Raw genomic sequence first — 21,164 nt, 5'->3', positions numbered from 1 at the left:
CAGGGTAACGGAGGAGAGAGCAGCAGCAGATCAGTGTCAGAAGTGTATATTGCAGACCTACATGCAGATCGTGACAAGGCGACCCAAAAAAAATCTGTTGCGGCCCACCTGAGGGTTACGAGCCAGTCTTTGGGAAACAATGATCTAGGCCATAACTCAATAATATAATATATGTAATCTATATTTATTTTTTCATGGGTTAACTTCCTGACAGTGTCTATGTCCCCTGTCCCTGCTCTGACAGGGCCCTGCTCCTGTCACTTCTCACAGACATAAGGTTTCAAGTCTGTGATTCAGAGCAGGACGAACACTACAGACTTCTAGCCTATAAGTTCTTCTAGCCTCTATCAGGACGTCTAAACACATGTTTTATCTTGTATTCATGGGCGGTCCTCGGTGGTGGCACTTTTTTTTACTGCCCCCCGATCTTGCATAGGGTGCCAATCACTGTCCACTGCCTGTATTTATCATGAGATACTGCTGCTGAGGGTGAGACTGTTCCCAAGGTCAGTTTTCATCAAATAAAATGAAGTATAGAGATTGAGACACGAAGAACTGCCTTATGATCCTCCAGCCTCTCCACAGTATATGCCTTTGTAATAAGACACTTAATAAATATAGGCGCATTTTCTGATCAAAGGAGCGGTCTGTGCCTCAGTGAAAGTGCACGAGAGCGAGGAGGGGAAAGGCAGAGTTTAGTTGCCCAGTGTTGGAGAAGTGCCAGTGATTGTATGCATGGAAATATAATCAGTTGATTTTATTGTAGATCTATGATTGTATCTGATCAGATGAGGAAAGATTGTTGCCAAAACTAAGATAAGTGTCCGACTCTAAGCTGTCAAAGTAGGTCAAATCTGTGGAGAGGCAACCCCGCTCAATGCTTGTTTTTCTAGTTATTTTAAGACCACCAGTAGTTGAATAAATGTAAATCAGTGCTGTGACATAGCCAAAGACACAAGCAGGAAAGGGTGGCAACTTTGAAGACTGTATACAATATTAAACAATATATTTAGTTGTTTATTCTTTGCTGCATAAATCCATATATGTTGTTTCAAATATTCAATGTCTTCTGTATGTATATGAAAAAACATTAAATGAGATGGAGTGTCTATTGACTGGTATAGATTTGTGAAGCTGTTGAGGAGGTTCTTGTTGCTGTGGTGTAACTCTACAGCCAAAGTCCATGTTGCCTTCAGTTCAGTCAAACCAATGCACACTGTCAGATAAGGTCAAGGACACTGTTTATCTCAGGACTCCAATAAACTGTTACAATATTAAAGGAGTAATAACTTTGAACTTAGAAAAGGCAGAGGTACTATTAATTATACTTCTACAAATACACCTACCACAATACTTCTACCATACATCTATTTTTTTTATCAAATATTTAGTATTGTAGGGGTACTATGCAAAGAACATTTATATTTTGGACAAGTATATTTTGTTATGTTTTTTCTAAATACTTTTAGAACATCATAGCTATTGGGTTTCCTGTTAAAGGCTCTCTATTACACAAATTTGACTCTTGTGAGCTTTAAGCCATGTTACACTGCTGTTACCTCCTCAAAAACATACCTGGAGTTGTGTTTTGTTTCATCCATACATGTCTGAGTAACCCTTTATTATCAAAATTCTCTGTTACACCTTGTGACATCACAAAGTGGTACGTTTCAAGTTAACAGCTACCTTTTCCCTTTTGCTTACTAGAGACTGGCAATTCCACGGCTGAAATCATCCAAATAATTCTAGTGAAGGTGTATGATGTTTAAAAACACAGACAGTGGAGTACTTCCTGTATTACCACATGACATCACAAGGTGGAATAGAGTTGTTTTTTGTTAGAGAGAAGAACTTAGCCTAAACCTAAACTGCAGGTGGCGCTGTTGTTCTGCCTCCACCAGGGAATCAGCTGAACCAACACATAACAATAACACATGAGCCTTTCCTTTCCTCAATCTTCCATTTTTCAGCTGTCAATCAAATGTGCCATATTAAGCGGTGTCCCAAAGCTCAGAGGAGGCAAGGGAAGGAAACCACAGAGTGAACATGAGCAAGGACTCAGGAGGCAGACATCAGATAAAATAATAAAACTTTATTTGCCTTACAGTGAGGAGTGTGTATTGTTGCAACAGTACAAGTACAGGGACAGCAGTAAAGGAGGTTTGACATGTTACATAATCCTTCATTTGACATTAAAACTAAGCTCCTCCTGCCTCTCCCCTCTGCTTCTCTCTCCTCACTGTGTCTCCTCTCTTCCTCTCTCATCTATTCCTCTGTTCCTCTACTCCCCTTTTCTCTGCTCTTTTATTCCTCTGTTCCTCTACTCCTCTGCTCCTCTATTCCTATGCTCCTCTCTCCTCTATTCTTATGCTCTTCTACTTCTCTGCTTCTCTCCTCTATTCCTCTGTCCCTCTGCTCCTCTATTCTTCTGCTCCCTGTGTCTCCTCTGTGGATGGCACTTCCTCATACATTTCCTGCAGAATCGAGGAATCAAGGAAAAGGAAGCGAGGAAAGCGAAATGAGAAAACGACAATGGGCCTCTGAGGAAGACTGCAAGAGAGCAGATGAAATGGTCAGTTATGAAAACAAACAAAACTTTTGTCTGAAAAAATCAGAAGACTAAAAGAATCTCATTGGACTATTTGTCTTAATTGCCAGGGCAACAGTGTTAATCTTCATCACTTTGAAAACTATCGATTGGTATTTGTATCTTTATAAATGTGCAAAAGCTTTTTTTTCTGTTTTAGTGGATGTACACATTTTTAGTGCAATAAACTAAACCAAAATAAAAAAAGACATGTTTTTATTTTAGTCTATTTTTAGCTAAAAGCTACATAGTGTAGCTTTAATTACTTCCACTTTCACAGTTTGAAGCTTTAATGGATGAAGAAGACCCCTGAGGTTGAAAATAATACTTGAAAGTGTCAGGGCTGACTTCCTCATAGTTTCATGTTTCCTGAGATTATGGAGTTGTAAATTTCAGTTGTCATGGTAACATAGCTCTTCTCCCGATCGTCCAGGATAAACAGTGGGTCTTGGATGAGTCCCAGATCAAAACCCTGTCCCACCAACTTAACCTTCATCTGTTTAAATGTCCCAGTCACCTCCACGGCCTCCTGAGAGGGGAAAAACTGTTAGTACAACATATGCGTTCATTTGTAAAGTAATTTAATAGGGCATGCAATTGTAGTAGTAGACCAGTAGTAGTAGTAGTAGTAGTAAAAGTAGTAGTAGTAGTAATATTTTTTGAAACATGGTATAAATGGTGATTGTATCGTATTGTGGACTGTGCCATTTAGATATGTTTATGAATCTATGTTTGCAGTACTTCTGCTACATCACTGTCTGTCATTACTGAAGTGTATTGGATTCATGTGGCTGTACTTGAAGGATGTGCTTGACAGGTGATGTTTGATGATTGTATGAAAAATCCATTTAGTGACATATCGCAATACTTCAGTCACACAATTCTATATATATATTTGTCCAAATCTATTTTTTTAGATTATATTATTATTTATTATATTATTTTCACATGAAAACATGCTTAAAGGTACATTGTGGAACTTTTCTTATGGAGAGCCTGTCACCTGGTTGTTTCTAAGATGTTATTGCTCTGCTTGAAACGTTCTACAGTATGACATGAAACAACTCTACCTTACATTTATTCAATTACAGCTGATTAAAAAGCTCCAAAATACCTAGAAAAACAAGCATTCTGACTGTGTCGCCTCTCTACAGATCTGATATGTAACTTGGTCTAGTTTGGTCTCCATGAAGATAGAAATGTTTAATGCCATACTTTGAAACATTCCAGACAAAGCAAAAACATTTCCATGGAGATGAGCATTTGACAGACCCTTCATCAGAAAAGTTACACAATCTTAAAATTTACAGTTCCCATAATAAAAAATTTAAAAAACATAAAATCATACAAATTTGTTTTCATGAAGCTGTATTTGACTATGATATTATAAGTAATTATTGATAAATCACAGTGCACAGTAGGGCTGTGCAAAAATATCGATATATCTTATCATTTAATGTGATTATACAATATCGCTATCGTGGGCTGCTGTATCGATATATCACCAAGAGTATTTTTTGGTATATTTTACTCAATTATTTAGTTACAGCGCTCCAGTTTTGTTGCTTGTTTAGTGGAAGGAAATTCATTTATATGACACATTTGACATTTTCACTGTTTTGATGAATAAAATCTGTGTGTTTCAGATGAACTTTGCACAAGAAGTGGTTTAACAAAGACTTTTAGTATCACAGCCATAATTTAGCCATTATTTTTTATTGAACCATATCGAATCAATTTGAAAAATAACATATCAAATCGAAAGTGCACTGTATCAAGATACGTATCGTATCGTGGCCTATGTATTGAGGTATGTATTATATCGGCAGCTTTTTAATGATACCCAACCCTAGTGCACAGTGCACACCCCTACTTCACATTTGTACTTCAACAATGTACTGTAATTTGCAATGAAGCATAATGTACTTCACATTGACTTGTCTGGGGTTATTTAAGAATTCAATTACTTCTTTCTTTTACACTACATTCACATATTTTCAGATCTTCTCCCATCTCAGAAGATGACAAAGACAAAATTATATGCAGTCTGTTACTGTATCAACACTAGATGGCAGCAATGTCCAAAAATACAACAGGGTTTATTACTACAACTACTACTATTACTAATAATAATAATAACACTGCTACTGTTATTACTACTACTGCTGCTGCTGCTGCTACTACTGTTGCTACTATTACTACCACTACTATTACTACTACTACTTCTACTAACATTACTACAACTACTGCTGCTACTACTGCTATTACCACCACAACTACTACTTACTAGTACTACTTTTTTGTATTTGCTCATTTTATGGTAATGCCTGATATAATTTTGCACTTAACCAGGAGCTTCTAGTTAGTTGTGCTGAACAGTTTATTAAAGGTGCATTGTGTAACTTTTCTGGTAGAGGGTCCGTCAAATGCTTTTCTCCATGGAAATGTTGCATTGTCTGGAATGTTACACAAGCTTTCTTTCATCATGGAGAGACCAAACCAGACCAAGTTACAGGTCAGATCTGTGGAGAGGCAATCATGCTTACCGTCAGAATGCCTTTTTTTACGTTTTAGTTTTTCTAGGTATTTCTGAGTTATAAACCCACCTGTAATTGAATAAATGCAAAGTAGGGCTGTTTAATTTCATACTGTGGAACATTCCAAGCCAACCAGTGACATCTCCATAGAAACAAGACGGTGACGGCCCCAGAAAAGTTACACAATGCACCTTTAAGTGAATATAAAGTACCTGTATCCGTATGAAGCGTGGGCGGGCGTATGAAGGTAAATATTCAGTCACATGGCTGTACAGTTTTCTTCCATCAAAATGTGTGTCTTCTTTTAACGTGACTGCAGCCATCCCTATTCTGCCCTCATGTCCTGGAACACAATTTAGACACAATTCATTCACGATACAAAAGAAAAATATTCAACGTATTGCCGCTGGAGTTGTCATATTATTATAATTTCAAACTCAATTTAATTTTTTTTTTGACAATAGAATGTAATTATGAACACAAAATAGTATTAATCATTTTCTTCTTGTTACCATATGGTCTAATATTAGCTAAAGATCATACTAAAACTATTCAGGAAATTATTTTTTTTTTAAATCAATACTTTTTTACTTTACAATAATACTGGTTAGAAGCACTATTATTGCTCTATAATTTAACTTAATAAGTTTTTTACAATGAAACTGCCATTGATATGAGGGCAGAGCAGTAATGTGTGAGCTACTGTGTCCAAATAATTTCCCTTGTGGATCAATAAAGTTTGTCTAAGTTTAACACGTTTTAAATCCAATTATAGGTCTTGTGGTCATTAGTTGCCACATAGCTGATTAACCCTGAGCAAGCTTTCAAACGTATTAACTTTTTGGAAAGTCTGTGGGTAAAATGAATGGAAAATTAAGTTCCAGAACCAAGGAGTAGGACGTCACTGTCTTGTTTTTGTCTGTTTTTACCTGGTACAGAAACACCGTAAACATTTGCTTCTTTGATACAGTCCCACATCGTCAAAATGTCAGAAACTTCAGTGGTGGCCACATTTTCACCTTTCCACCTACAAGAGATAAAAAGTATATTTAGAGCCAGATTTAGTAAGAGTTAGCACGTGTGCAAACAGATAACACACGCAAAATCAGGTGAAGTTTTGTTTGTGTCTTTTGTACAGTATATAGCTGAGAGAGAAATTTGTATAACAATATTACTACTACTTCTATATTTTTTATTTTTTATACTTGTACATATTTGTTTATATAATTATGCCTTATTTGACACTAGTCTCTTGTTTGTCTGTTTTTTGCAACGTATTATTTATTTTTTTGCTTTTTGATATTATAATATTATATTGTGAATGAAACAAAATACAACTCCAGGTGTAACATAATAGTATAATAAAAATAGTATAATATGTAATAATACGCGCTGTTTCCAAAAGTAAATCACATCTAACAATATTTTTGTTTGTACATGCAGTTTTGGATTGATAAATCTGATTCTTAATCTTTTGTTGGAACTCTAGACCTCAGAGTTTGTGATCTACCTCAGAGTTTTCAGGCTAATATAAACCAGTACAGTTTTTGATTTAAGTAAGTTAAGTAAAATAATAATTAGTTAATAATAGTCAATTAGTGTTCTTTCAAAAGTGTTCTGATTGATGTGTTTACCCAGAGTGAAACAGGAGGTTATCGAGTTCTGCCACACTTTTTTGTTTACTTTATTAGGCCTGAGTGCCAGAAGCTGGCAAAGGGCCTATTAGTATCACAAAGCAATGTGATGCTAAGGGTAGCCAATAAGTGCACTGACAGGAAGTGATGTGCCCATAGTGACCCGGGGCCATCACCATGATATAGGAATGTGCGGGTGTGTTCTGAAAATGTATAGAAAAAAGCAGAACGTTGTTCCCTTATCAGAAACTTTTTCTCCTAACCAACCCACTCATTATTCACCCAGTGAACAGTGGCGAAAACTCACGAAAATTTGCCCAACATTAAAACTTCCACTTGTCTAACTTTTGGCTATTTCTAGTTTCCAAAATTAATAAAGTGGCACATGAGCGCTCCACACAAGAAAAAATTGCATTAGGGTATAGGAACGATGGGAAAAAAATGCACGTAGAATCATGAAATTTGACACAGAAGTAGATCATGGCAAGTTAAAAATATTATTACACCATCCGCTGCACCAGGGGTCAGCAATATTGTATTCAACTTTGCTAAGCCTGAGTCCACATTTTTTGTAAACTTCATACTTTTACATACTCCTCCTAGGGCTTTTGCCCAAACGGGCTCAAATCAATGACACCCATCATTGACTTTATGTTAGGGTTATGTTAGGGGTTGGGGGTTAGGCTCAGGGTTAGGTTCAGGGTTAGGGTTAAGGTCAGATTTATGGGTTAAACCTAAGCTTAGGCTAGGCTTAGAGCACAGAGCCCAGCGTGTGTGGGGCACAGCATATTGTGTAACTTTTCTGGTGCCACTTGCATGCCCCCATGGAATATTATCATTTGCATGCAATGTTCCACAGTATGGCATTAAGCTCATCTATCTAGGTCAAATCTGAGGAGGTTTTAAAAGTTTTTATTGTATTTTGCAGAAATAAAATCACCTGTAATTGTATAAATGCACGATAGATGAGCTTAATGCCATACTGTGGAACATTCCAAAGCAAAAGTATGCAATTTTTATGAAGGCAGGCAACAGTTGAAAGTTACACAATGTACCTTTTAGGATGAGTGGTGGAACATATTAACTCTTTAAAACTTTTGTCCAGTTGACAGCGTTAAATTTTCTGTTGCAATGGAGCCTGCCTGGACAAGCGAGGGAATACACAGGCAGGCCGTGTAGTTGTTTCCACTCTCTACCTGAATGTGTCTCCAACTCGATCCTGGAAGTAGATGAAGTTGTCGTGGTCGATCCTCATGAGGTCTCCGCTGTTGAAGTAAAGATCTCCTTTTTTCAGGACATTTCGTAGGCGCTTTCTCTCTGTTTGCTCCTCATTCTGCGCGTAACCCTCAAACGGAGCGAAGTCTGTGATCTTTGACACTAGGAGGCCCGTCTCACCTACAAGCAGAGACAAAATCTGTCCAACAGTTCCTATATTATGCAAAATTGACTCTTGTGAAATTTAAGCCATATTATAATGTTGTTACCTCATCAAAATCATACCTGGAGCTGTAATTTGTTTAATTTACATATGTGGTAGTTTTTGAGTTAAAGTTTTTCCTTTAGCTCAGTAAAGATTGGCAAGTCCAGAGCTGATGATTCTAGTGTATGTCGAAGTGTATGGAGATTAAAAACACAGTAGAGAGCTTCCTATATTACCACATGACATCACAAGGTGGGACAGACTGCTTTTAGTCTGAGAGAAGAACTCAGCCTAAATATGCAGGGTTTGTGTGTTAAACGAGTGACTAAAACAAAAGCAAAACTCCAGGTATGTTTTTGAAGAGGAAATGGTTTTATAACAACAAGATCAGAAAATAGCATAACAAGGGACCTTTAATTCCAAATGGGCTTGACAACTAATTCTACATTTTTACATGCGCCTAATTACTATGAGCTTGAGGTGGCAACAATCACCTAAAAGGAATGATACAGTGTCATTTAAAAAAGGAAAAAAAGCAAAATGCTAATGAAGTTTATTTGTGTATGTAGTCAGTCAGTATTGATACTTTTTACTGCCATCACACTGGAGGTGTTCGACATGAAAAATTTTGTTAATTATGCTAGAAGGAAAGTATTTTTTTAATTATCTTGGCCAATTACCCATGAATTACCCATCCATTTTCATTGTTTTTTTAAGAAAAAATATTTCAAGTTAAAAAGTTACCTTTCCGGGCCTGCACGCAGAGGCCATCAGGACTTCGGACTGGTTCATCTCGTTCTGTGTCGTACTGAATGAGCACAAACGGGAACAGCTTCTACTGAAGGAAAACAAACATGTGTTACTGTGTTACTCAGAAAGGTGCATGTAGGAATCTCTCATATCTTACCGCATGAATGAAGTTGACTCGTCCAATGGCTCCGATTTTTCCGGCGTAGTTCACAAATCCCACATTTCCTTCAGTGGAGGCATAAAACTCTCGAATCTGAACGTTGCCAAACCGACGGATGAACTCTCTCCAGACCTCCGCCCGGATGCCGTTTCCAATCGCCAGGCGCACTTTATGGTCCTTGTCATTTTCTCTCTGTGATGTCAAAATACAGTAATTAAGTTTAAAGGTACATTGTGTAACTTTTCTGGTGGAGGGACCATCACCTGTTTTTCTGCATGGAGATGTTACTGCTTCATCTGGAATATTTCACAGTATGGCATTAAATTTTTCTATCTTCACGGAGACTAAACTAGACCAACTTACAGGTAAGATCTGTGGAGAGGTGACTGTCCTCACAGTCAGAATGCCTGTTTTTTTTTTTTTTTTTGGTTTTTTTTGAGCTACAAAACCACCAACTGTAGAACATTCCAGGCAGAGCAATGACATATCCATAGAAACAAGCAGATACCAGACCCCAGACCAAAAAGTTACACAGTGCACCTTTAAATTACAACTTACACTTGTATTTTTGAAGAATGCGTTGACAATTTTTACAGCTACAATCAAAACTGTTAGTAAATTTTTTACATACGTAACTGAAGAGGTGGGACTAGTTAAACATGTATTAAAGTATACTAAATCTGTCAAATCAGATTTATTTATTTAGTTTTCAGTGGGACAGTGTACATGAATAAACATTACAATAATATAAATGTATCCGAGTTAGTCAAGAGGCTAGTTTTCATTGGCAGTCCCCCTGCCAGATGATAATAGGCTCCCTAAAAGTTCATAAATTCATGTAAGTCATTTTGTTAAAATACAAGTACAACTAAGATTCAAATATGCAGTTATATATTTACATAATCATAAAAAACCTGAGAAAAAATATATTTATAAACTTTTAGTGCTCACATTTTTGTGATTCAATTAGCCACTTTTTGTGATTTACTTTAAAAGACTGAAATTATGAGGTGTCTCTCACTGCTGGTGGCACTGAGGTCCACTGATGTGAGGCTGTACAGGAGAACACAGTTTGGCTAAATTTACGATTTTATGTTGTTGATTAAATAAGACCAAAAAACCCTTAAATGGTTCACTTAAAGGCTTGAATAGACAAAAAAAAACAAAAAACATTTGGCCTTTAGAGCTTTTAAGAACATTAATAAAAAGATAATACAAATATTATACATGAACTGGAAGAATTATGTCTGTATAATATTTGTTGTTTCTAAATACAATAAAGTGGAAAAAAAACATATAAATAAAATAAAGTGTTGGAATGGAACTGTGAAACCTAAATCACAGGACTTACTTCCTTTTTAAAGAGCTGCCCATTCACCTGTGCTGCATTTGCCCTGAAGAAGACTCCTCACTAGGACGTGTGCAGAAATATCGAAATATTGATATATCGTGTTGTTTAATATGATGATACAGTATCGATATCAGGGATTCCTGTATTGATATATCACCAAGAGTATTTTTGGTAGATTTTCCTGTCATTTTGTAACAGCACTACAGTTTTGTTGCTTGTTCAGTGGAGGGAAATTCATTTATGCAACATATTTGGCATATTCACTGCTTTCATGATTAAAATGGGTGTGTTTCATATTAACTTTGCACAAGACGTAGTGTGACAGAGACATTTAGAAGCACGGCCAACATTTAGCCATTGTTTTTTACTGAATCGTATCGAATCATTTTGAAATATATCGTATCAAATTGAAAGTGTACTGTATCAAGATATGTATCATATCGGAAACTTCTTAATGACAGCAAGCCCTACTCCTCACTGTCAAAAAGTGTTGGTGTTTTTGTAATAAATCCTTAAAGCTGAGATCAGACGTCCCTCAGATATCATTTTCATTAAGTGCTATTTTGCCCATGATCCTGAAGAGCACCTGGTAGAGTGTTTAACTTTACTTCAGATACAGTGAGCACCTCTGCCCTGTTTCTTCTAAATATTCAGTTATTGGGCCTAAAAACAATTAAATCCTTAATTTTCTCTCATGGCTGTATGAAAAAGGTCTCAAAGGTCTTTAAAAAAAAAAAAATCACAATTATAATGTTTTTTAGCTCTTACTATCATTGTTATCTGAAATTTTTTTTTAGGATGCACCAATGGTTTTTCAGTTTCCATACCAATGTCGATATTTTGGCTTTAAGTATCTGTCTTTAACCGATACTAGGGCAGAAAATATAATACATTTCCTTTAAGTAACAACATCATATGGTAAAAAATTATCAAATGTGTTTTGTAATAATAGAACAGCTTTGTAAAAATATACGTTTCATATCATGAGTAGTTTTGGGCCAACACTGTCCAGTAAATCATGTTATAACACCAGATTATAGACCAAAATATGGGATGCTGAGCCAATATCTAGGATGCCGATATTTTCTCCATCAAAATGTGCAATATCGGCGCTGATATCTGATGCCAGTATTGTATCGGTGCATCCCTAATAATTTTGGCATCCCTTTATACAGTAATGAAATAAAATCTGATCATGTGGTTTTCTGATCGGGGCAGGGTCTGGCCTTTCAGTTACTTGATATGGTAAAGTAAAGTAAAGGCCAGGATCTATTCCTAGTGCTGACTAGATAGCGCCAGTCCAGCTCCAACAGGGTCAGAGTAAAGTGACACCCCCTCATGTGATGCAACCTGATACTCTGAATGGCCATACACATAAACCCAGTATTTACAATGGTACACTTTTTTTTTATTTTTCTTCATAATAATTTAGCTATAATCACATTCTTGTATTTCAGTGTTTGGACAAACTTGCATATGTCCAAGTATGGTTTAATTTGTAGATTTTAGTTTGAGAATAAACTATGACGCACAAGTCCGGAACATGATAGTTGTGATTTAACGATTTCTATTTCAGTAAACCAGGTGTGGCACCGGCAGTGGGAATGTACTGATTTAGAAAGTTATCTGGTTCAATGGGTCCGTGGTAGAGGCCGTCCACAGCAGCTGTCTCAAGCAGAGATACAGTGAAAGAGGAGGAGGCCCGGCTGGAGTACAGGATAATGGTAAAAATACACACTTCTAAACACAAATTTATCATGAAACTGATTTTGGAAAAACAGCTTTTGGAAAAAAAAAAAAAAAAAAAAAAAAAAAAAAACAGGAACAGGAACAGTTGAGATTCTCATAACTTTTTTCTCTTTTGTTATTAAAAATATCAGGATTTATACTATGCTTTGTAACTTTTCTAGTAGAGGCTCCACCATCTGCTTCATGGAGATGTCTTTGCTTTGCCTGGAATATTCCACAGTATGGCATTAAACTTATTTAACTTTCAGGTCTGACTTGTGACTCTGCCTGATACCTTCACCTAATTGTCTCTATCAAGCAAACATGTCAAACTCAGGCCTGGGGCCAAATTTGGCCAATGATATATTTATATTTGGTCAGCAAGATCATATCAAATATGTATTGGAGCTGACCCACCAGCTACAGATGAACTATAGGGACATTATTTATTTGAAATTTTGTTATTATTTTATATTATGCTTGTTCTGTATTCAGTGTTTAAGCAAAACTATTATTAAACATTTATTTTAATAACATTACCTATCTCAAAAGAAGAGAAAACATGCAGATGTTGTTCACATTTTTCAATAAATATTTAGTTTGGCCCATGAATGAGTCCCAGTTTTTAATTTTGGCCCTCTGTGAATCTGAGTTTGACACCCCTGCTATACAGGGTCTCTATCGTGTTAAATCCCATAGTGTGGAACATGCCAGGCAAATCTCGTCGTCATGGAAATGTTACAAACTCAAATACACACTGCTGCAGAAAGTTGAGCTGTTACTTTAAGATGAGCAGAATACAAAGCAGCAGAAGCACATGATACGTGCCATGTCCTTTTTAGTTATAATGCAAAGAAAGTATTTTTCAAAGCAAACACCTTGATCTCTGTTGTGTTGGCTTTACGCGCCACCTATAGGCCGAAATGTATTATTGCATCTAATGAAAACCGATAACTGTATTAAATTTATATGTGATATGAACAAATTTAGTGATATTTTAGACAGTTTAACACGCACAGGTGGTGGACACTCCAAAGGAAAAGGTTTTACTGCAGCTTAAGTGTAACTTGTATGAATAATGACCATTACAATGAGTTTTGTTAGTGTGAGACAAGGCTTAGGGGGTATTTGGGACAGAGGTTAAGAACCACTGCTCTCTAGGCACAACCATGCATGTTTATATCAAACTGCTCTGGAAAATCTTTTACTTTATAATACAGTATGTCATATGTGTGTGTTTGTATGTTGTTACCATGGGAACGCTGCAGAGGTAGCGCATAACTTCTCCGATGTATTGAATCACGGTCACATTGTGTTTTCTGCAGTCGTCCCAAAACTGAGAGGCTGAAAACTTCCTCCGCAGAACTATAGTCGACCCTTAAGACAAAAATATGGGCACGTTTTTATGGCTTCTTTTTAGTAATTTTTTTTGCTATCACAGGTTAAAGGGCTCATATTATGCTATTTTCTGATCTGTTATAATGTTGTTTCCTCATCAAAAACATACCTGGAGTTATGTTTTGTTTCATTCACACATGTTCAACATACAAACCCTGAATATTTAAACTGCAGATTTGAGAGGCAGGTCCCACATTTCGCATTTCATTCATCCACATTATGGACAATAACACGTATAAAAACACAATTACAAAATAAAGTGTTATACAGTGCTCCAGTGCAGAATGGTTTGTTCCATAAATAATTAGTTAAATTCATCCATCACGCTTGGCTAAGATCACAATAAATATGAAATATATAAACTCACGATTTTTCCAAGACAAATGCACTAGAATTGATAAAAAATAGATTACAATTTATTCATAAGTATGATAGCAGCTGGACCGAAGCTCCTTTTAAAACAATTTGTTCTCCACATCACAAGGTGGAAAAGTGCATTTTGATTCAATTCAAAAATTCAAAAATCAAGAGTAATTTTACTTAATAGAGGGCCTATAATGGATAGGTTTTTAAGCCATAGGCACAGACTGGCAGACACACCTTATCTGTATAGCCCAGGGCAGCTCTGATTAAGGAAGTAGCTTACCCTCTTTGAGCTCTTTAGATTGTCTGGAAAAGCACAGAACCAAACTAGTGCATTTTCAGTTTCACATTTGTAATTAAAATATTTTGTTTTACAAGGAAACAATGAGAATATATCAAGGAAAACTGGAAGAACCTTTCAGACAGTTCAGCCATAAACAAAGACATCTAAATACTTTAGATAAGCAATCTATATAGACATAAACCAAGGTCATATATTTTTGCTTAAATTGTGATAAATTTAAAGATATACATGTACTATGTAACATTTCTTGTCTCATCAGGTTAAGGTAGACTCTATTGTCGTTGGGAAGTTTGTCCTCTTCTGCAACCTGTCAGGAGCAATGGGCATGGGACCCCTTCTCCAGAGCTCGGCTTGGTCAGGACTTCCCTGTTTGCCTGAAATGTTCCACAGTATGGCAATAGACTTCAGTCTTACATTTGTTTAATTACATGTGGTTTTACTGCAAAGACAATACCTTAACATGAAGTCTGACAGTGAGCTGGGTCACCTCTCTGTAAACCTGTAACATGACCTGGTGAAGTTGTTACTATCCTTATACTACCCCATCTAAGAGCTGTACCACAAACTTTGACCTGAATAATCAAATACTTGTGTGAAAGTAGGTAAGCTGGGTTATGTCGACTGAGCTCCAGATTACTCCAGATTTGACAAAGGACTTTTTATTCAAAATCCACTGAGGAGCTGAGCTCACATGGTTAATAGGCTCATTTACAGATGTATTATTAAATCTAATTAGAATTAAAATATATATTTTGCAGAAAATAAGAAGAATATGCATTCTTATCTCATAAATGCAACTAAACAGCGCTTTCTTTGTGGTGGCTCTTCCAGTTACACGAGAATCTCATTCATTTCAATTGAGAATTTGAGAAAAATTTCACCACTAAAATATAAAATAAGTCGCTTTATTTGTGTAAAATGTTCAATGTTCATGTGCACTAGTAAGTCAATACTGCAACAATTCTCTGGGAGAATTTAAAATAGCTTTGTGGTCCAGATAGAATTTATTAAGTGTGGAGATTCACACAAATCCACACAAAATAATTCTACCCCAAAGACAATGGAGGTGCCCACGGTAAAGTGAATATAGTGCACCTTTAACTTTGTTCTACAGAGATTTGTATTCTCATTTATAGGCACAGGGAGCACATGCAAACTCAGTTTAGGACTGAGTTAAACTGTAATCGAGACTCAGAATCAGTTGGAGTTAAATCAGTTGCAGCTGCTTTTAAATCAGCGATTTTGTCATATCAATCTGCTCAGCTCTAATCTCACCTGTCTCTACGGTCTCACCTGTCTCTACGGTTTCACCTGTCTCTCTGCTCTCACCTGTCTCTCACTTGTCTCACCTGTATCGATGGACCCGATGAAGCCGATGATGAAGCCTGCCGTGTGGTACAGGGGCAGGTTCAGGTAAAGCACGTCTTTAGAGGAGACGCCGCTCGACGATAAAACCGCCAGAGACGATAAGAGACGCATCTGATTCACCACAGCCGCCTTCGGGAGACCTGCAGGAAACGTGGACTACATTACACTTTTATCCACGTTAACAGCATTTTAAGTGCAGTGTGTATCTTTTCTGGTGGAAGGTACACCACACTTAGGGAGATGTTACTGCGATTCTCGGTATGTTCCACAGTATGGCATTAAAAGTCTTTTCAGCCTTTGTTTCATTAGAGACATCACTTGCCTCTCTGCTTTCACCTGTCTCTCATCTACCTCTCTGCTCTCACCTGTCTTTCTGCTTTCACCTGTCTCTCACCTGTCTCTCTGCTCTCACCTGTCTCCCTGCTCTCACCTGTCTCTCTGCTCTCACCTGTCTCCCTGCTCTCACCTGTCTCCCTGCTCTCACCTGTCTCTCTGCTCTCACCTGTCTCCCTGCTCTCACCTGTCTCTCTGCTCTCACCTGTCTCCCTGCTCTCACCTGTCTCTCTGCTCTCACCTGTCTCCCTGCTCTCACCTGTCTCTCATTTGTCTCTCTGCTCTCACCTGTCTCCCTGCTCTCACCTGTCTCTCTGCTCTCACCTGTCTCCCTGCTCTCACCTGTCTCTCTGCTCTCACCTGTCTCTCTGCTCTCACCTGTCTCCCTGCTCTCACCTGTCTCCCTGCTCTCACCTGTCTCTCTGCTCTCACCTGTCTCCCTGCTCTCACCTGTCTCTCTGCTCTCACCTGTCTCTCTGCTCTCACCCGTCTCCCTGCTCTCACCTGTCTCTCTGCTCTCACCTGTCTCCCTGCTCTCACCTGTCTCCCTGCTCTCACCTGTCTCTCTGCTCTCACCTGTCTCCCTGCTCTCACCTGTCTCTCTGCTCTCACCTGTCTCTCTGCTCTCATCTGTCTCCCTGCTCTCACCTGTCTCTCTGCTCTCACCTGTCTCTCACCTGTCTCCCTGCTCGCACCTGTTTTTCTGCTCTCACCTGTCTCTCACCTGTCTCCCTGTCTCTCGCCTGTCTCTCTGCTCTCACCTGTCTCTCTCCTCTCACCTGTCTCTCACCTGTCTCTCACCTGTCTCTCACCTGTCTCTCTGTCTCTCACCTGTCTCTCTCTCTCACCTGTCTCTCACCTGTCTCTCACCTGTCTCTCACCTGTCTCTCACCTGTCTCTCACGTGTCTCTCACCTGTCTCTCTGCTCTCACCTGTCTCTCACGTGTCTCTCTGCTCTCATCTCAACTTTTATTATTTATTATTGTGTTTAACTTTTTTGTTTTTGTTTGCTATTGTGTGCATTGTGTCACCACGGTAACCACTGAGCATTCCGTCAATAGAGACACATGTAGAGCACCCCCAGTGTGATACCTGTTGTCCCCGATGTGTAGATGAAAGAAGCAGGACTCTTCAATGTGACGTTTGATCGGACTGAGCATGGGATAGGAGAGTCTAGCGCTGCGTTTACTTTCTCTGTAAAACTTAGAATTCCCGGTGTGGAGCAGTGGTCGGTCATCAAGAGCACAGTGACGCCCTGTTGGGTCAGTGAAGGCAGCACATCCTCCACGGCTTCTCTCAACTCTGCAAACAAGAGAATAGTATAAATATACCACAAAAGTATGAAATTTGTCACTAACGGAAATGATGAAATTTGTGGAAACCTTTGGGGCATTTCATTTCACTTCGTAGAAACCGTCTGACCTCACAGTGTTAGAATTTGTTCGCTCAGCGGTAAGCGGGTACTTTTTATTTAACCAATCGCTGCTATTTGGTCGTGATGTAACTGGTATATTAAGCTTTTACCAAATCCCGTAGGAAGAAGGGCAATAATGTCTTTCCCCTTGATAAAATTCACCAAACATTCTCTTTGTTACGGCTTTACATCCTCGATCTGGAAAATCGTTGACAACACAGAATTTATGGCTCTTCACTGCGAACCGTCTAGTGTATTCCGATTCCTGACCTAGTCACTGGAAAGAAATGAAATTGAGCGGAGGCACTAGGTGGTATTTTTATGAAGGAGAACTAAATTTCCATGGAAAGAAGCAGGAGTGGGCATTCGTCCAGGTTAAAAATCAGGTTTGTGGAGATGCATGCCCGAGTAAGCACGCATGTTTTTCAGTGCAATAAACAACCAAAATGATAAACATTAAAAACATGCTTTTATTATTATTGTTATTATTATATTGTATTTTTATTATTTATTTTATTTATTATTTGTCTATTTTCTGACAAAAGTTACACATTAGGGGTGTAACGATATCCAAGTCTCATGATATGATGTTTTCATGGTATGAACCTTACGGTACGATATTTATTGCAATATTGTGGGACACCTCACGATATGGTGGCGAGGCTCACATTTAGCGATGTAACAATATCCAAATCTCTTGGTACAATATTTTCACGATATACATCTCACAATTACGATATTTATTGCGATATTTTGTCAAGGCTAAACAGCTAAAACTGTTAATATGCTACTTTTTCTTCTTAAAAAGCCTCGACAAGACTTAATCCAAAAAACTAAGACTTAAAAGTGCTTAAAACTGTTATTTCTTCTTGTAGTCTACGCTGAAGTGGAGCAAAGGATCATGGTCTATGTAGTTGTTGTTTTTTTTAGCTCTTGCTGCACCGTAACACTTGATTTAAGCAAAGAGACTTGTAATTCGATATATTGTGATGGTCCAAGATATTATTGTGAGAACTTTGATGATATATCAAGATATTTCGGTTATTGTTTCATCCCTTTCAGCTTTAAGTGTGCAAATGTTGAATTCTCCACGTGTGTGAACGGTCAGGACTTATTTTTATTGATTGATTTTTGTATTATTTATTTATTTCACTTATAGGGATAGAGTTCAGCGTTATGGGCCTATGCAACATTTCCCTTATTTATTTCACTTATAGGCATAGAGCTCAGCGTTATGGGCTTATGCAACATTTCCCTTTCAGAATATATACTGTATATAATGACTCCATCACGAATACCTGGGGCCGCGATGAGGACCGTGGCCCCGCTGCAGTTGAAGCTGTGCAGGAGGCTCTTGCTTCGGATGTTGTAGTTGAGGAGCGCCGACGGAGAGCCCAGTTTAGCCAACGCCAACCAAGTAAACAAGAAGGCGGGCTCATTTCCCATAAAGAGCGCGACCGTGTCTCCAGCGACATATCCGGGCTGAGACTGCAAGGCCTGCGCGAACTGGTTACTCCGCTTATCGGTCTGAGCGAAGGTGTAGCGCTCATTTTCAAAGACGATGAAAAGTCTGTCCGGATGTGTCGCAGTTTGCTCCAAGAAACGATCCACAACAAAGAAGCACGGTGTCCTCCTTCGACGAGACAGAAATTTCAAAATAATTTGCAGCAACTCACAAAAATACCTGACGTCCATCCAGAAATAAGGGAAATAGGTTTTAACTGCGAATAATATGGTAAAAATAGAAGCTAAAGTGATGGTTAGGGTGAAGATCTCCATGGTGCCAAATAAACAAAGGGTACCAATGCCCTCAAAAGTTGAGCTATCAAACGGGAATGAGGAAAAGGGGGACTTTGTTCCAGGGGCGGGACTTACTCTTTATAAATCCTTTATTTGTTAAAGCAATAGTCTATCGGTGTAACAAACACGATTCTTCATCTTTTTTGGGGGGGGAGGCTTTGTGTTTTGTTAAAGACGTTTTGGCAGGGCTGGTGTGAATCAGATTAAAGATACACCATGTAACTTCTCTAGAGTGGTGTCCACTACCGTGGAGATGTTATTGTTTTGCTTGAATGTGCAGAGTATGGCATTAAACTTATATAACATGCATTTCTTCATTTTGTCTTTATTGCTTTTCCCAGTCTCAGTCTAACATGAGTTGCAGGGGTCACCTGTCTCCATGGAGACAGATCATTTAATTAGTGGAACTTTCCCCAGAAAGTATCTTCCTGAGAGAGAGAGAGACAGACAGACAGACAGAGATACTTTATTGATCCTGTGTGAAATTCAAGTTTGTTGATTCTAAAGGTAAACTAAAACACAATGTTTTATTTTCCACTACAGGCCGACCATATCCAAAGACATTTAATCACTGTTCTATTATAGCACTATACTGTGAGCATCACCACTGGAACAGTTAAACAAATGAACTACTGGGCTGGTCGGGTTAATTTCCACTTGCAGTCCCTGGGCAGGGTAATGTTATAGTTTATAAAATCAAACATTCAAAGAGAATGTCTTTATAATGATCGGATCATCATAAAAATTCTGTATCATCATGCACACTCAACTCTGTCAGTGGAGAGTTCATGATGAAGCTGTAGCTGCATGTGAGGCGGGTCTTTAGTGATGTATTAGAAGACATGACCTTAGAGGTCTCATCCACAAAAGTACACATCCCTAGTGTTATTAGTCAATTCATCATCAATGCCAGTTTTTTAAGTACCCCTGATGGTGCCAGTTCTGTAGGTTTAGTCCTCTAGATTTAGTCCTAGTCCTATAAATTTAGTCTTATAAATTTAGTCCTATTGCTTTAGGTTTGGTCCACGCCTGTATCTCCTCCAGGTTTAATCTACTGTAACACACTCCTCATGGGGACCCCTGTTACAAGCCTCCAGAGACTACAGTACATCCAGAGGGTCCTGGTGAGGGAGTGGAAATATGAGTCCATAGCTCCCATTCTCCACTGACTACACTGCTTCCCCATCCAGCGAATCAACTACAAGATCTGTGTCCTTACGCAACAAAGTCTCTGGACCTGCCCCAAGCATGGAGCTCCTGACCCCCACCAGGGTTCAGCAGTAACTAGTTACAAATTACTATAATCAGATTACTTTTTTAGTAATGCAGTATTGTAACTAGTTACAATGGAAAATAGAGTAATTAGGTTACAGTTACTTGGGTTACTTTTTCCCTTTCAAAAATGTGTGTAATCCAGATACTGCCATAAAACAATAAAAAGATAAACAGTTAACACAGGATGTCCACTTCTGGTCTTAGAAGTAGACGAGCTGTGAACCTAAACAACACAAACACTGGTTTATGGAGGACTGTGGTGTCACTTTTGTTTGAGATGAAGCTCTAACAGAAAGTGTCAGTGTGAAGTGTCATGCTTTTTATAAGTTGGTTTCTGAGCTGTGTAACTTTTAAAGTAACTTTTACTAATCAGTAGTCAAATTACATGTACACCACCACCAGACGACTACGCAGCACGGACAGTCATTGTCTCTGTCCACCCAAAACCTGCCTCTGCACCAGTCCATCAATCTGTCTTGTGACTGAAAAGCCAAGTTTGCTATTTTTGTCTGATTTAACTTTCTTGTTTTTAGGAATGTTTTTACTGTAGCACTCTGACATTTAAAGTAAAGTGCATTATAAACACAATTTATTATTAGCCTATTATCATTAGTATTGCACATAGTGTCTATGACAAATAAACTAATAAGCATTTTAGCATTTCTATAATAATAAACACATCTCACTGTGAGATGTATGCCTCATACAAACTAGTACATGATAATTAATATACTAATTGCAG

At 38.1% G+C, this 21,164-nt stretch overlaps 1 protein-coding gene across 2 annotated transcripts; it reads right to left on the bottom strand.

Moving 5' to 3' along the window:
* Window positions 1–2,077: 2,077 nt before the first annotated feature.
* LOC110172898 (long-chain fatty acid transport protein 2-like) lies at window positions 2,078–19,172 on the bottom strand. 2 transcript variants are annotated; one of them, XM_020938856.2, is made up of 10 exons: window positions 18,646–19,172; window positions 17,026–17,235; window positions 15,582–15,740; window positions 13,420–13,544; window positions 9,086–9,280; window positions 8,923–9,013; window positions 7,955–8,153; window positions 6,054–6,151; window positions 5,337–5,467; window positions 2,078–3,116 (listed from the first exon to the last, which is right to left on the bottom strand). In XM_020938856.2, exons 1-10 carry the CDS (start codon window positions 19,124–19,126, stop codon window positions 2,940–2,942), a joined length of 1,866 nt encoding a protein of 621 aa, XP_020794515.1. In that variant the 5' UTR covers window positions 19,127–19,172; the 3' UTR covers window positions 2,078–2,939. The 2 variants fall into 2 exon arrangements, with proteins under 2 accessions (XP_020794515.1, XP_055010915.1); XM_055154940.1 differs by having other exon boundaries at window positions 2,078–3,113.
* Window positions 19,173–21,164: the final 1,992 nt, after the last annotated feature.

Source organism: Boleophthalmus pectinirostris, unplaced genomic scaffold (genome assembly GCF_026225935.1).
Source record: "Boleophthalmus pectinirostris isolate CB_2022bp ecotype Guang Dong unplaced genomic scaffold, ASM2622593v1 HiC_scaffold_19, whole genome shotgun sequence".
Lineage (NCBI taxonomy): Eukaryota > Metazoa > Chordata > Actinopteri > Gobiiformes > Gobiidae > Boleophthalmus > Boleophthalmus pectinirostris.
This window is presented reverse-complemented; position numbering and strand designations above follow the sequence as displayed.